This window comes from Schistocerca cancellata, chromosome 3, assembly GCF_023864275.1.
Source record: "Schistocerca cancellata isolate TAMUIC-IGC-003103 chromosome 3, iqSchCanc2.1, whole genome shotgun sequence".
In the NCBI taxonomy this organism is placed as follows: Eukaryota; Metazoa; Arthropoda; class Insecta; order Orthoptera; family Acrididae; genus Schistocerca; species Schistocerca cancellata.
The window spans coordinates 35518717-35536146 of NC_064628.1; the positions used below are offsets into that span (position 1 = coordinate 35518717).

Sequence of the window (17430 nt, forward strand, 5' to 3'; positions counted from 1 at the left end):
GCCAGTCCACAGTGACGGGTAACCGAAAGGCACGCGTACACACACGCCGACTGGCGTGAAGTCTGGAACAGGATACGTTATTAATGCACTAAAGAAAAGTACGTAGCGTCTGTTTACTTAACTTTAATTCATCCTTGTGGTACATCGCTCTTGACTATACAAATGAGACTCTCTCCAGATATGGTTAATGGCGCCTTGCTAGGTCGTAGCCATGGTCTTAGCTGAAGGCTATTCTAACTGTCTCTCGGCAAATGAGAGAAAGGCTTCGTCAGTGTAGTCGCTAGCAACGTCGTCGTACAACTGGGGCGAGTGCTAGTACGTCTCTCTAGACCTGCCATGTGGTGGCGCTAGGTCTGCAATTACTGACAGTGGGGACACGCGGGTCCGACATGTACTAATGGACCGCGGCCGATTTAAAGCTACCACCTAGCAAGTGTGGTGTCTGGCGGTGACACCACACATTCATTTTTCCAATTGGACTTAAAGCTTTCCATTTCCAGAAATGTAACATTGTAGAACGGGAAATAAATTTTCATGGCGCTTCAAAGTGTGTATACATTTTTTTGACGCACCCTGTATGTATTCGTTTGTTTGTTGTGTTGGTGAATGTGGATGAGAGACGTGTTTCAGTAAAGCAATTTGCGTTTTTTTTTGTTTTTGTTTTTTTTTGTTGTATATTATTCTAGTCAGTAGTTCACAAGTTTGAATCAACAGCCTAATAGTCAGATAGTTTCCGCATTTGCACGGCGTATGCAATGTGTTTTTTGCAGGCGCTGGTGACGCAGAGTGTGGTGGCTGTAACCGCAGTGGGGCCCGCCTGCCGTGTTTACGCTGCCTGGAGGTGGGGGTCTGCAGATATAGGCGGCCGAGCAGCCGGCGCCACGGCAGTCAGCAGTGGGTGAGCCATGGCGCTGCTACGAGTTCTGGCGTCTGTGCTGGCGGCCGTCGCGCTGGGGCAGCGCGCCGCGCTTGCAGAGGGACCCGCCTACTCCGTGCCGGAGCCCCACATACAGGCGCTCAGGCCCAAGGGGGTCCGCTTCTCCATACCAGGTACACCACGCTACCTGCCAGACTCACTGCTATCGTGCTCTAGACCATTTACACTCTGAAATTTCAAGGGTACCAGTGATCAACTGTTTGGAGAAAAAGGTCCTCCACAACTTGTACATAAGAGTAGAAGGATGTGCAAGACAGACGTAGCTGGCAAGGGACGGAGACAGAATTGTAGGCTATCTGCCACATTGTTCAATTTGTATGCCGACCATGTAGTACATGAAACTAAAGACAAAGGTAGAAAGGAAATTAAAGTTCATGGAAACTTCAGGGGCGTAAGTTTCCGTCAGAAGATCGTACAGTCCAATCGTGCAAAATCGCCGTGAGCATTGAGGCAATGATCCCACCGATGCACCAGGTTGAAGCTATCCGTTTGGTCCTTTTGCACGAAGAAGTCCGTAACTGCCTGCTACACATCATCGTCCGACAGGTATGTCGAACTTTCACTGCCTTTTCTAAGGGACCGAAGGCATGAGAGATAAGGACTATTGAGCGAATATGGGGACGTGTATTATCAAGTCACGGTTGATTTTCGACAAACATGCTGACCCGTACACATTCTTCATTCTTCGATGGGTGTCTATCGGTATTTGTCCTTCGACAGCCAAGAAGAGGACAACAGCACGTTGGTCCTGTTTCGACACATTTGATAATAACCTCGCCACTCTACACGTTACCGCATTTACAGCACCCACGTCGAAAGACACAAATGCCGCACTAATCCCTCGAACACGTGTCAGCGCATTTCTACGCGCATCGGAGTCGCACTACGTTTAGCCATCGTATTCAGACGGAAACTTTTCGATCGCCCCTTATAATTAAAAACTTCGACTATAATTTCTTAGACTTTCCCAGCGATTCGTTGTTGTCTAGTAGAATAGGGTGTACTCCGGTGGTCCGCGTCTTCCCAACATGATATTTCGACGTCGTAACTCGGCATCTTCATCAGGTGTTTCTAGAGACTGACGAAGACGACGGGTCATGACGTCTAAATATCGTGTTCGGAGGTCGCAGACCACCGGCAGTACACCCGATTCTACGAGATGACAAAAACTCTGAGCTTTGTTGATGACATTGTAATCTGGGGACACACGGGGAAGGAGTTGGAACATCGGTTGAACGGAATGGACAGTGTCTTGAAGAGCGTTATAAGATGAGCACCAACAAAAGTTAAATGGAACGAATTAAATGAGGCGTTTCCGAGGGAATTGGATTAGAAAATGAGACACTAAAAGTAGTAGATAAGTTTTGCTAGTTTGGTAGCTAAATAGCTCACTTTGACAAAAGTAGAGAGGATATAAATGCAGACTTGCAACAGCAAGAAAAGTTTTTCTGAAAAAGAGAAATTTGTTAACATCTGAGCCTTTTTTGAAAACACGTGACTTGTGTGTAGCTTTATGTGGAAGTGAAATGTCAACGATGAACAGCAAAGACAATAGCTTTCGTAACATAGTGCTACAGATGAATGCTGAAGATGTGGTGGCTACATTGGAAAGCTAATGAAGAGGTACTGAATCTAATAGGAGAAACAGAAATTTACGGCAGAACTTAACTAAAAGAAGAGATTAGTGGACAGGAGACACCCTGTGGCAATATCGTAATGGCAGGATTCCGAGCGTGCGGAACAAGAAGGGCGGGGGAGAGGGGGCTGAGTAAATTTTTGAGGGAGATCAAGGCTTAACGATAGAGTCGAACTCAATGTAAGTTGCTATAGTTGCGGAGCGAAGGAGACACCTGCACAGCATCGGCTAGCATGAGCTGTGCGTCACACCAGTCCTCAGACTGAAGGCCAACTGGTTTATTAGAAAATAAATGCCGGAGGAGAAACTAGAAGGAAGAGGGAAGAGTACAGTTTAACGTGCCGCCGACATCGACGTGATTGGAGCAGAAGCTCGGAACGTTTATAGGATGGTTAAACAAATCGATCGTGCCCTTTCAGAAGAACCATCCCGGCATTTGCCTGAAGCGATTTAGGGAAATCATTGAAAACATAAACCGGGATGACCGGACGCGTATTTGAACCGGCGTCCTCTCGAAAGCGAGTCCAGTGTGCTGATCACTGCGACACCCCTATAGGTGTGGAGTTAAAGACGAGATAAATGTTGACTGGCAATAGCCACAAAAGTTTTTCCTGGAAATGTTAAATGTGTTATCATTGAATATAAATTTGTCAGGAAGTATTTTCTGAAAGTATTTCTGTTGAGTGTATCCTTATAAGAAAGCAGGCAGTGGACGATTACAGAAGTTTTTTTTTAAGGTGATGCTACAGAAGAATCCTGAAGATTTGATGAGTAGATCAGATAACTATTGAAGAGGAACAGAAACGAATCTAGGCGAAAGGTGCTTTGTGAAGCAACTTGAAAAAGCACGAGTAACGTTGTAGAACAGTTACTGTGCAATCAAGAATAGGTGATTTGTAATGGAGGAGAGTAAATAAAGATCTAGAATTGAATATATATACAGTTTCCAATCGATGAGGTAACAGCAGATAGGGATGATGTTACCTAGCAACCAGTCTTCGGACGAACACCACAACTACTTCAGTATTGTAATACTAGCTTCAGGCTTGGTTCCACTATGAGGTATGGTCAGATAAAAACGTAATGCTTTCCCCAGCCCAAAAGCAGTTTTAACATTGCAGTGTTTTATTAGGCATGGGGTGCTGCGTCTTTTTCTTTCTCCATCCAGGCCAGTTACAGAGGTACCCACAGTATAACGTGCACTCAGAACCTGGCATTTCTCACACTTGCAAATCAGTGCCAGAGATAGGAGAAGCGGTAAGCAACAGAAAAAATCCTAGTGTCAACTGGGAGTAGAATCCCCACACCACTGGGTATTTAGTCTGACACCTGACAGTTACCGAGCCCACATTTACCAATTTGCGACTTAACACTTTTTTTCCATCGAATGTTTCGCATCTGTAGCAGTGCCGCTTCATTTATTGGTAAACCACAAGATAACAATTCTTTCATTTAAAGTTTGAGACAAGACGAATGCCCTGGAAAGAACGCGAAATTCGTTGCGCCGTATACTGCTTGAAACTGTCCTGCCAGTAGCCTCCGTTCACACAGCTGTGCACAAATTCAAACTGAAGTCTTACAAGGTAACTACAGTGCTTCATCTGAACAGATAACGTCGTTCGACGTCAGTACTGCAAATGGCTATTGCAGTCTGAGCGTAATGTGGGAGCTGATCTTGAAATGCTCATTTTGTATGAGGTATGGCTGCATTTATCGAGGCGCGTGCAATCGCAGGCCAATAGATGTTGCAGTACCGAAAAACTTCAGCAGTTACATCAAGAGCATCTGCATGATCTGGCAACGGGAGTGTGGTGCGCAGTTAGTGCAACACAAGCTACTGGACTCATCTTCTTCCACCAAGTCGTAACTTCTGATAGGTTTGTGAACAATATATTGCAAGCTTTTTTCAGCGAACTAACTGCTAATAAAAAGACTTACAGTTATTTTCTGCAGGACAGTGCCATAGGCCACACCTCCAACGTGTCTATGATAGTATTACGAGGATAGTCCCTATAAATAGAATCAACATTTAGTATTGTCAAACTCGTATTGCCCCACGAACCCTTCCTTTAATTTCTAGTAATGGTCTTCCATATAATTCTTTCGTCACCTTTATCTGCCAACTTAAATTTTTATGTTCTTTTCTATACTGTGTTCCAAACGTACGCTTTCAGAAACATCTGAGTTCCGTACCAATATCAGATATCAGCAGAGCTTTCTTTGTCTGCACTTATTTGATTCTGATATATTCCTTGCTTCTTCTGTTGTTTATAATCTTTCTTTCTCGTTAGCAGAATTGTTTCACTTCTTCCATTACCATGTTGATCCCGACTTTGATGTTAAGCAAGTTATTCTCCTTCCAGCTACTCTTCACCATCTTCGTCTTTGTTTATCAGTAGTAATATTCTGCGCTAAATATTCTATCGGCATCTTACAACAGATCATCAAAGTATTTCTTAAATCTAACCAAACTAAAAAGATTCTTTGATAAAGTAATCCAAACGATGTTGAAAATTATGTTTCCATATTGATAAGCATTCAGAAAATGTGACACATATTGAAAATAGCTTCTTCGTTGTTAATCTATATCTGTGTAACATAAAAACGAATGCATGTTTGTATGTATGTTCTACCTCTCCTCCTAAACCACTGGATCGATTTCATCCAAATTAGGAACATATACTACTTATTGTCTGGAAAGAAATGGTAAAAACCACCGAAGTTCCATAGAGGCAGGGGTGGGAGTGAAAAGGGATGGTAGCCACTGACATCTAGATTGCTTCGCAGGTAGTAACAGAATGCGTTACAGAGGATATACATGCGGACGGGCATGGCTGGGATGAGAGAATGGGAGGATGAGATGCACAGAGAAAGAGAGAGAACGAGACGGATTGCTGGAGGGAATAGGGTATGGAATGAGAGGGGGTGTAGGAGATGGACCGACGGATAGGGGAGAGCAGGAGATGGACAGATGGCGGGAGGATGAGATAGAGAGAGGCGAAGGAGGAGATAGAGAGAGAGGGGGGAGGGGGGAGGAGGAGGTAGACAGAGAGAGGCGAGGAGAGATGGACAGAGAGAGGGGAAGAAGGTGGACAGAGAGAAAGAAAGAGAAGATGGATAGAGAGAAGGGGTAATGGACAGACGGAGAGGGGCGAACAGTGAGAGGATTATTAGAAGATGGAAGAGGGACAGGTTGGGAGGATGCAGATGGAAAAGGGGCAGATGTGAAGAGGCAGATGGACAGATGTGAGGAAGCAGATGGAAGAGGATCATATTGTGAGGAAGCAGAGAGAAGATGTACAAGGTGCGATGAAGCAGGTGGAAGAGGGGGGAGAGAAATGGCAGGGGCAAGCTAGGATAGGGGAGACATTTAAATTTTTCCTGATTATTTTTATGGAACAACAGCAAAGATCTACCATCATGTAGGCAGCCGGCGTGGCTACTGTCCTCTGTAAGTCTGTGTGTTGAGAGGCAGTTGGGTTGCAAAGACAATGACATATCAATCAGACCATCTCTGCAATGCCTGAAGCAGTCTTTCCCAAACTTGGTACACATATTGTAACCTCCCCACAAAAAATGTATGACAATTACTAAATATAAATGGAGCCAAGTGTTACCTCCCCGTGAAAATTTCTAAAGACAATACTAATGAAAACGTGTGCCAAATGTTGACTTCCAACAAAATTAACGCTAAAATGAACCTGATAAATTTTATAAGGGCAGCTGCGCTGTCCCTCGGCCCTGTGCGATTATAAAATGTGAACAAAAAAAACCAAAATTCTTACATCAGTAAACTCCCTCAATACCTGCTCTTGTTTTGCGGCACAGCTCCGTGCAATGCTGGCGTATATTTAATTCTGATTCTTGGAGGAAATGCATAGGAAAAATTCTTTAAATGGAAATGATTGCCTTTCTTTAGAAGATTTACTTTATAAAAAAATTATTATTGGGGGAATTCTTCAACAAATTAATTACAATTACCATACATTATTAGCTGAGCGCAATGCTGCTTCATTACCTTATTTAACAATATACCTCGTCCTGAATCGTGACCAGAGACCCATGTCGACCCCCGCCGACTCCTCACACGCTACTGCAGACAGAGAGCCACTTGCAACTGAACTACATGCTCTCGCGACTCGCTACGTACCACAACTGCGTCCAACTCGGAACTGAACTCTCGCGCGGTCAAGCGCAGACTAGCAACGATAAATAACTCTCTGGTCAGAGATTCTCTCATGGCTCGCCATCGCTGTACTGAATACACTGAACACATATGTGTTTCAATATCACTTGCAACCTGGAAAAAATTACTCTTACAGTTAGATATCCATGGCACCCCTGCGACTGAGGTAAAGGTGAAAAGGAGTGACATAAAGGCATAACTCAGGGGCGCCAGAAGCAATTTCAACCAACTTTAGTATATAAATGACTCCTTTATTTGTATATAAACAGTGTGGTAAAGATACCCCTATAGCCCCTAGGGGTGGGGATGGGAAGTGAGTGAAAATTGCTCTAAAGCAACCGGTTTTGGTATTTCTCTCCTCTATTTAGCTGACATAGAAAACTTTAGAAGTATGAAGTGCAATTTGTCTCTTACTTTTGCTGTTCAATGTGTCAATCAGGTTGCGAGAATGAGGCGAGCCAATACTTTTGTCAATGTGTTTTTGGACCAAAGATAATGCCACACAGCTGAATACCACAGATAAATTCAACATCCTCCCTGAGGTCGTATGTAAAACAGCAGAGATTGAGACATATATGTGTGAATTATATATATGACACACACTTAGTAGGTGAAGCAGCGGGTAAAAAGCCAATTGTCAATATAAACTGCACGATACCGGTACTGTTTGATCTGATGTACTTATGACGTCAATTATTTCATATTCCTTTCACCGCTGATCATTCCATACCATACGCCAAGGAAAGCAAGTTCACGTTTTAACCTTAGCAATACCAACGCAGCACCCCCAGAAAAAATTAAAGAGAAACAAAATTCGTTAATTGTTGTTACCTTTGAACAACATACTTTTTAAAGAGGTACTGATGTCTTAGTAGGGGCCAGAACATGAAAATATCTTTTAGCGCACCCTTAGCAACATCAACGCACTTTCCAAAATCAACGCTCTTTCAGTAACGTGTACTAGCAGAGGGTGGGGGAGGGGGGGGGGGGGCGACGCGAGTACCTTATCCCCACCCTGAAATCAAGTTTAAAATATGCAGATTTCGTTAACTCGTTGATTTTTGCTCACAACATGCTTTTTAGAGATATATTGATGTGTAAGTAAGATCTGAGCCGAAAATATTTCATACGACATTCATTGTGGAAAGTGATCGCTACTACTAGGACTTAAATTTGTGGTTAAGTTTAATTCAAAATTTAAGACATTCATGGAATCAGAAGAATTCACCAAAAATAATGATTTTTAAAAATTTTAAAATACAAACTAACTCGATTACAATATTTCCAAATGGTGGGCGTGAAGAACACTCCCCTCCCCCTTGGCAATGCGAGCGTTAATGCTGTTGCTTTATTCTTAACTGTGGGAAATGGAGTCTCGGAGTGCTTATAAACCTTCCGCAGTCTTGCCTTGAGAATGACAGGGTGTGCGCCAGTTGAAATATAGGCGTTTGTCGACGACGTGCCCGGCTTCATTTCCGTACATTGTGTCAACAGATGTAAAGTTTGTTTCTGAAATGCCACAGAGGGTGTTATAACGCCGTTAGTGTTTACAATGCAAGGCTTTCATAAATTAGTTGTGTAGTAATCATTAATTGTGAAAAGATTAAATAATTCATATCAGCGGCCACACGGGTAGGGGGAGCTGTGTGGCGTGGAGTCGGCGGTTTTTTAGGTTAGAGGGTCTCAGAAAAACACAAAAAGGGCTTCAGTCCCAAAGGGTGCAGGTTGAACACAGGAAATACGTAGATCTAAGAACAATCGGGGTAACAGTTGTAAACTGTCGTAGCTGTGTTGGAAAAGTATCATAGCTCCAAGCGCTAATACAAACTACTGATGCTCAAATGGTTATAGGCACTGAAAATGTGCTTAAGACGGAGATAAGTTCAACCGAAATTTTTGTGAAGGACCTAACAGTGTTCAGAAAGGATAGGCTACATACAGTTGGCGGTAGGGCGTTTGTTGCTGTGAGAAGTAGTTGATCTTGTAGCGAATTTGTAGTAGATAGTTCCTGTGAGTTAGTATGATTGGAAGTTATTCTAGCCAACTGGAATAAAATAATAGCTTGAGCCTTTTACCGACTTTCCAGTTCAGATGATTCAATTGCTGAAAGGCAATTCACACATCTACCGACTTAAAAAAATAATGGTTCAAATGGCTCTCAGCACTATGGGACTTAACATCTGAGGTCATCAGTGCCCTAGAACTTAGAACTACTTAAACCTAACTAACCTAAGGACATCACACACATCCATGCCCGAGGCAGGATTCGAACCTGCGACCGTAGCGGTCGCGCGATTCCAGACTGAAGCGCCTAGAACCACTCGGCCACACTGGCCGGCGCCGATTTCAATTTACCAAATTTTCAAATGTATGTGAATTCCTAAGGGACCAAACTGCTGAGCTGAAAATTATTTCAAGCAGTTAGTTCATGAACCCACACCAATAGTAAACTGTTGTGAAAACGCACGTGACCTCTGAGCAACCAATAATCGTGAGCTAATAACGAGCATCAAAACGAATACAGGGATTAGTGAACACAAGGTTTTCGTAGCGAGACTGCATATTGTAACTTACAAATTCTCCAAAAATAAATGAAAAATATATCTATTCAAAAAAGCAGATAAAAATTTGCTTAACACCTTCCTGAGAGACAATCTCTCCACTCAGTCCAAACTAACAATGTGAGTGTACACCAGATGCAGCTTGAGTTCAAAGAAATAGTATAGACAGCTATTGAGAGATTACACCAAATAAGTTAACAAACGACGAAGCTTATCCCCCATGACAGAGAAAATAGGTCAGAACACTGTTGCAGAAACAAAGAAAAAAGCTTCTCAAATTTAAGCGAATGCAAGACCCCCAATATAGGCAATCCTTCATATGAGCTCGAAATTTAGCACGAACTTCAATGCGAGATGCTTATAATAGTTTTCACAATGAAACTTTGTCTCGAAACCTGGCAGAAAATCCAACGAGATCCTGGTCGTATGTAAAATATGCTAGCTGCAAGGGGCAGTCAATGCCTTCTCTGCGCGACAGCAATGGAAATTCTATCGATCCCAATGCTGCTAAAGCAGAGTTACTAAATACAGCCGTCCGAAGTTCCTTCACCAAAGAAGACGAAGTAAATATTCCAGAATTCTAATCAAGAACAGCTGCCAACATGAGTAACTCGGAAGTAGGTATCCTTGGTGTACTGAGACAGCTTAAATCACTTAAGGAAGGTAGGTCTCCGGTATGGACTGTATACCAATTTTGTTCTTTACAGAGTATGCTCATGCACTACCTCTATGCTTTACAATTACACACAATCGCTCGCTCGACGAAAGAAAGGTTCAAATGGCTTTAAACACTATGGGACTTAACATCTGAGATCATCAGTCCCCTAGACTTAGAACTACTTAAACCTAAGTAACCTAAGAACATCACACATATCCATGCCCAATGCAGGACTCGAACCTGCAACTGTAGCAGCCGCGTGGTTCCTGACTGAAGTGTCTAGAACCGCTCGGCCACAGCGGCCGGCTCGACGAAAGATCCGTACCCAAACACTGGAAAGTTGCACAGGTCACACCGATATTCAAGAAAGGCAATAGGAGAAATCCACTAAATTACAGGACCATATCATTAACGTTGCTATGCAACACGATTCTGGAACATACAGTATACTGTGACCGCACATTACGAATTACGTCGACGAGAACTGTCTATTGACACACACTCAACACGGATTTAAAAAACATCGTTCTTGTGAAACACAATTAGCTCTTTACTCTCACGAAGTGTTGAGTGATATTGACAAGGGACTTCAAATTGATTCCGTATTTCTCGATTACCAGAAGGCTTTTGACACGGTATTTCCAAGCGGCTTGTAATCAGATTGCGTGCTTATGGAATAGCGTCTCAGTTATACGACCGGATTCGTGATTTCCTGTCAGAGAGTTCACAGAGTTGGCAGAAAGTCATCGAGTAATACAGAAGTGATATCTGGAGTTCCCCAGAGTAGTGTTATAGGCCTTCTGCTGTTCCTTATCTAGTCGTATACAAACTATTTAGAGAAGCAGTCTTAGGTTGTTTGCAGATGACACTGTCGTTTACCGCGAAGTAAAGCATCAGAAGATTAAAACAAATTGCAAAAGATTTCGAAAATGTATCTGTATGGTGGCAGTTGACCCTAAATAATGAAAAGCGAGAGGTCATCCACATGAGTGCTAGAAGGAATCCGTTAAACTTCGGTTACACGTTAAATCAGTCATATCAAAACGACATAAATTCAGCTAAATACTTAGGAACTACAACTGCGAACAGCTTAAAATTGTAAAGAACACATAGGAAATGTTGTGAGGAGGGCGAACTAAACACTGCCTTTTATTGGCAGAACACTTAGAGGATGCAACAGATCTACTAAAGATACTGCCTACACTACTTCAAAGAAGGGCAACACGTTTTTTATTATCGGGAAATAGGGTTGAGAGTGTCACGGACTTGACATAGGATTGGGGTGGACATCATTAAAACAAAGGCGTTTCTTGCTGCGGCGGGATCTTCTCACGAAATTTCAACCACCAGCTTTCTCCTCCGAATGCGAAAACATTGTTTTAACGCTGATCTGTGTGACTTGTAGAGTAGACTTGGCCACTGTTTCTATGTTTCGATACAGTGTATCGATACGTGGAACTGTTTCAGTGTTTCGGAACGGCTGTGGTTCACTGTTTCGAAACAGTGGTGTTTCATTCCGCTCCTGTTTCGGATAACCGCACCAGATTCGATCTCGAGCCAGACACAGAAACTGTATCGTTGTTTCAAAATAAGGCTTTTTCAGTCCACCTGCGCTTGGAACGGACTAATTGTATCGAAACAGTGATGTTTCATTCCGCTCTGTGTCGTACGAGATTCGGGCTCGGCACAGATACTGAAACACAACATAACACTTCATGAAACACTTTCAAGAGTGTCGAATTATTTTTGACAAGCAATAGAATGAAGCTTAAGATATCCGAAAATAAAGCTTCGTTTCTAGCTGACTGTCCTATTACGAAATGGCGTAACATCTGCTTTATAAACACTAACCAAACAATGAAACAATGCATACTATTCCCATTCAAAATAATAAATATGTGAAAATCATTCGATTAAATTACACTTTTTTTATAACATACGCTTCTCTTTTCATGTACAGTAATCGTATTAAGAAACGCAAGTAAGCCTACAACATTTTAAATAAAAAAAGGCTTAGAGTGACAGTTATTAGACATATACATAAATTTGATCTACGTATAGTTACAAGCAATCTGTTTGACATATCACTGATAGTGTAATGGTGAACGGGAAGGGCTGGGAAGCATGGTGACTTTATAGTAAAGGTTCGAAACACCTTGAAAGACAAAATTTTTTTCTGTTATATTTTGTTATTTATTCGAATTATTTGGCGTTATTTGTGAGTCTATAGTCACTGTGCCTATTATCCACAATGATTCCCTTTGTGTGCATGGAAATTAGCAGGATGGGTATATTACCCATACTAACGGAATGTGGGAATCCAAGTAGCATATCCGTTGTTTCTGCAGTTTGCTCCTACCTCCATTTCCGTTCGTGGTGGTTCTTCTGTCTTCAGTTATGGCTGTCCTCAGCCAATTGAAAAGTATGAAAGTCACACAATACGAAAGCAGCGCATTTGCTGCAGGAAATACGAAACTGTCAAGACGCCCAGGTGATAGTTTCATACGTTCTGCGAAATAATTAGCGCTCTCGCTCCTCATTTGTGTTTATATGTACATACTTATACAGTAGACATTCAAGATGATTAAATGTGTACGTTTATTAGATTACAAAACACAAACAGTTTCACTGTTTCGAAACAGTGTATCGAAACATTACATTGTACTGTTTCATTTGTTTCGAAACAACGTATCGAAACATTACATTGTACTGTTTCATTTGTTTCGAAACAGTTACGTGTTTCAGTTTGCCCATCTCTATTGTAGAGTATCCATGTAGATCAGATGTAGATGTAGATACAGTACTGAATGCAATGTTTCTTTACGTTCTATTCCCGCCTAACACTATTAGTTCCCGATGTTCCCACTAGGTGGCATGCGCGAAAGAGTTGTTCCAACATGAACAGACACCATGGAGTCGTATAACGGTACAGAGCGTGGCGAGTGTTGTTTATGGTTTCATAAATACAAATCCGCTTCAATTCAGGACAAAATGTCGCAAGCCACCACCTCAAAGGCAAACTGTTATTAGTTGGTACAATCGTTTGACAAAAACGGGCTGTGTATCACGTAGGATGCGAGGTCAGGGTCGGCTAGCAGTCTCTGATGAAGCAGTTGATCCAATTCAGCAGTCCTACATTCGTAGTCCGGATAAATCAACGAGACATGCCGGATAAGAATTGAATATCTCTAGAGTTGCAGTGGGGAAGATATTACAGAAACGCCTGTCACTCAAACCCTACAAAGTGGAGCTGTTGCAAGCTATAAGTGAAAGTGACAAAGAAAAACGAGCTGAGTTTGTGTAGAAATTATTAACAAAACGCGGACTGCAGATAATTTTCTTTGTGAAATTGTGTTCAGTAATGAACTACCTTCCATATCTGTGGTAAAGTGAATCTGCATAATATTTGGATATGGGGTGAGCAGGAACCACCTTACGCAATCGATCATGGATAATACTCGCCTAAGTAAATTGTTTGTTTGTTTTTATTTTCTTTTTTTGTGTGTTGTAAGCTGGTATAATAACATTTACGGTCATTTCTTTTTTGCTGAGTCAACCGTAACTGACATAACGTACCTGGATATGCCAGAACATCACCTAATGTCTTAATTACAACAGGATACGGGCACAGAATTTATTTTTCATCTAGATGGTGTGCCACCACGTTATCATCGTGATGTTGTCGCGTATCTCCGTAAGAATGTCCCGACTTGGATTGGACGTGGCGGAACAATATCCTGGACTCCACGATCACCTGAGTTACTCCCAATGGACTTCTGTGTATGGGGTCACATTAAAGACAGAATGTTCGTTCCTCCGCTTCCTGGAAACGTCGACGACCTGCGACGAGGAATATTACGACGGTGGTTTGAGAAGTTCTCGGGCTCGCCACGAGAGGTCAGCGCTAGCGCAACGAATTGTTCAAATGATATTCATTGGAGTGTTTCCAGTAAACATGTGCCACGTCAGTGCTCTTGGAAGAGAGCTGTGGCGATGTGTGGCTCTGTTGTTGTTCCGGCGTAGTGATTTGCGAAGACGAAAAAAGTCGAGATTCGAGCAGTGATTAAGTACTTCGTAAAGGAAGGTATGAAAGCAAAGGACATTCATGCCGATTTCCTGAATACACTGGGGAACTCTGCTCCTTCATATTCAACTATTGCCAAGTGGACAAATGAATTTAAATTTTGTGCGGTAGCGTTCTCCCTTCCCTCGCTCGGGTTCCCGGGTTCGATTCCCGGCGGGGTCAGGGATTTTCTCTGCCTCGTGATGACTGGGTGTTGTGTGATGTCCTTAGGTTAGTTAGGTTTAAGTAGTTCTAAGTTCTAGGGGACTGATGACAATAGATGTTAAGTCCCATACTGCTCAGAGCCATTTGAACCATTTTTTTTATTTAAATTTGGTTGGGAAAGCTTAGGTGATGATCCGAGCAATGGTAGGCCAAGATGTGTCACTACTCTAGAAGTCATTGCAAAGGTGCACAAAACGGTCATTGAGGATCGCCGATTGGAAGTGCGTGAATTTGCTCACGCTTGCCAGATGTCATCTGAAAGGGTATATCACATTTTAACTGAAGAATTAGAAATGAAAAAATTATCTGCAAGATGGGTGGCGCGACTCTTGATAGTGCATCAAAAGCGCATGAGAATCGAGAATCGGAACAATGTTTGGCCCGTTTTAGGAGAAACGAACAAGACTTTTTGCGCCAGTTTGTAACCAAAAATGAAACTTGGATGCACTACTATACCCCAGAGACAAACAACAGTCAAAGCAGTGGAAACATGCTGATTCTCCGCCACCAAAGAAAGCAAAGATAATTCCTTCTGCGGGGAAGGTCACGGCATCAGTGTTCTGGGATGCGAAGGGGATTCTGTTTGTAGATTATCTTTTCGTAATGGTTCACATGGCTCTGAGCACTGTGGGACTTAACATCTGAGGTCATTAGTCCCCTAGAATTTAGATCTACTTAAACCTAACTAACCTAAGAACATCACACACATCCATGCACGAGGCAGGATTCGAACCTGCCACCGTAGCGGTCGCGCGGTTCCAGACTGAAGCGCATAGAACCGCTCGGCCACACCAGCCGGCAGGTTATCTCCCCACTGGGCAAACAATTACTGGTGAATGCTATGCTAACCTCCTGAACAAATTCAACAAAATACAGGTGAAAAAGGCCAAGTTTAGCAAACAAGAAAGTCATCTTCCATCAAGACAATGCGCACCCGCACACATGTGCCGTCGCCGCGGAAAAATTACACGAACTAAGGTATGAATTGTTGCCACACCCGCCTTATTCATCTGATATGGCTCCATCAGACTTCCATTTCTTCCTAAAACTGAAAATTTTTCTTAGTGGACGAAGGTTTACTTCAAACGAAGAATTGGTAGCAGGAGTTGACAAGTATTTTGCATGCCTACAGGAAACTCATTTTTGAGATGGGATTAAGGCACTGGAACATCGTTGGAGCAAGTGCATTAATCTACAAGGAGACTGCATTGAAAAATAAAAAAAGTTTCAGTGATTTAAGTACTTTTTCTCTATGCCGTTCCGAAAACTTTCCAAACCGCGCTAGTACAAGCAGCTGCCACCATAAATCAAGACCTGTTCCATACAATTCGGCAGCTGACAACAGTATTTGTGGTGTTACAAAAAGTAGGTGCATTGAACATTTGTAAATAAAACTTAAAGATATACTGCATTCAATGTTGTGTCAAACATTTCTGACAATTATTTACCTTTTCCACAATTAAAGGTTACTATTGTATAACTACGAGGGTTCGAACTTTAGTAGTGGCAACTATTTATTTACAACTCGTACAAAATAGATACGTGTCTCAAAGTTTTACTAACCTTTAAAGTAGTCACCAGCATTGTGTATAACTCGTAGCCAGCGATGTGGAAGTTATAGGATGCTCTTAGCAGTGCCAGTTGTGTTGACAGTTCGAGCGGCGCGGTCTATTGCCCAACGAATGAAATGATGACACTTTCTGCAAGTCCTGACCATCATTTTGCAGGACAATGCTCAAGCACGTACAGTGCAAGCAGTTACTGATTTCTTTGACTGATGGGGCTGCTAAGTGCTATACTACCTACTGCACTCCCCTGACTTAAGCCCTCGTATGTTCAACTCGATTTCTAAACTGAAGGAAACACTTCACAGAATTCGCTTCAGAACTGCTACAAATTCGTCGGGCAATAGACCGCGCCGCTCAAACTGTCAACACAACTGGCACTGCTAAAAGTATCCTATGACTTCGACATCACTGGCAACGGGTTATACACAATGCTGGTGACTACTTTGAAGGTCAGTAAAACTTTGAATCACGTATCTATTTTGTATGAGCTGTAAAGAAATAGTTGCCACAATTAAAGTTCCAACCCTCGTAATGAATAAACACCCTGTATATATATGAAGTTGGTTTGATAAGTCTGGCAAAGAATAGTAAGAAAAAATGTTCGTTTCATAAGCAACTCACCTTACTTCTCAATATAGTCGCCTCTGAGGGATATAAGCTTGGTACAGCGATCGTCCAGCTTTTTCGTTCCGTCGAAAAAATAGGTTCTGCAAAACTCTGTAAAATACTCGTTGACTGCAGCTATCACTTCCTCATTTGATGATAATTTCTTCCCAGCAAGCCAAATTTTCAATTTGGGCAAGAGGAAGAAGTCACTGGGGGCTAAGTTTACTGAATAGGGTAGATAAGCAACTAGTTCAAAGCCCAGTTCATGCTCTTTCGCCATTGTTATCCCTACTGTGTGGGATTGTGCATTATCCTAGCGAAGGAATAATTTTTTGCGTGCCAATTTTGGACCCGTTTCAGCCAACGCAAGTTTCATACGATACTAGCATGGTAGGATCCAGTTACGGTTCTGCTTTTTCCAAGTATCTACGAGGATTATTCCATAGGAATCCCAAAAAACAGTGACCATCCCCTTATCAACTGAGGAAATGATCTTCGCCTTCTTTGGTGCACTTTCACCGCATTCTGTCCATTGTTCTGAACATGGTTTTGTCTCTGGTGTGTAATGATTGATTCAGGCTTCATCAACAGTCACAAATCGGAGCAAAAAGTCTTGCGGACAACGATTAAAGATCGTCAGACATTGATTTGAAATGGGCTGGATGCGCTTTTGGTCGACTGTGAGCAATCACGGCATCCACCTTGCACGCAGCTACTTCATGGACAATTCTCCATGCAAGATATTATGCACTCGCTCAGTTGAAATGCCTACAGTCTCAGCACTCACGAAATTTTATTCGGCGGTCTTGCATTATCATATTATGGATTTTGTCAGTGGTTTCCTTTGTGGTCGGCTGGAGCGTGATCGTCTTCGGTACCTGACCAACCGCGTTTATATTCATTAATCCAAATGTAAATCACCTTCAAAGATGGTGTAGAGTCCGCATGAACTGCTTCCAGTTATTTTTTGATTTGTGTAGTAATCCAACC

At 42.4% G+C, this 17430-nt stretch overlaps 1 protein-coding gene across 1 annotated transcript in view; it reads left to right on the forward strand.

Annotated features, from left to right (window-relative positions):
• Positions 1-892: 892 nt before the first annotated feature.
• The window catches only part of LOC126176848 (beta-1,3-glucan-binding protein 2-like), a 47948-nt gene continuing 31410 nt past the window's right edge, over positions 893-17430 (forward strand). The window contains exon 1 of the mRNA XM_049924036.1: positions 893-1050. Coding sequence (XP_049779993.1) covers positions 906-1050 — 145 coding nt within the window. The 5' untranslated portion in view covers positions 893-905. The remainder of the gene's footprint in view (positions 1051-17430) is intronic.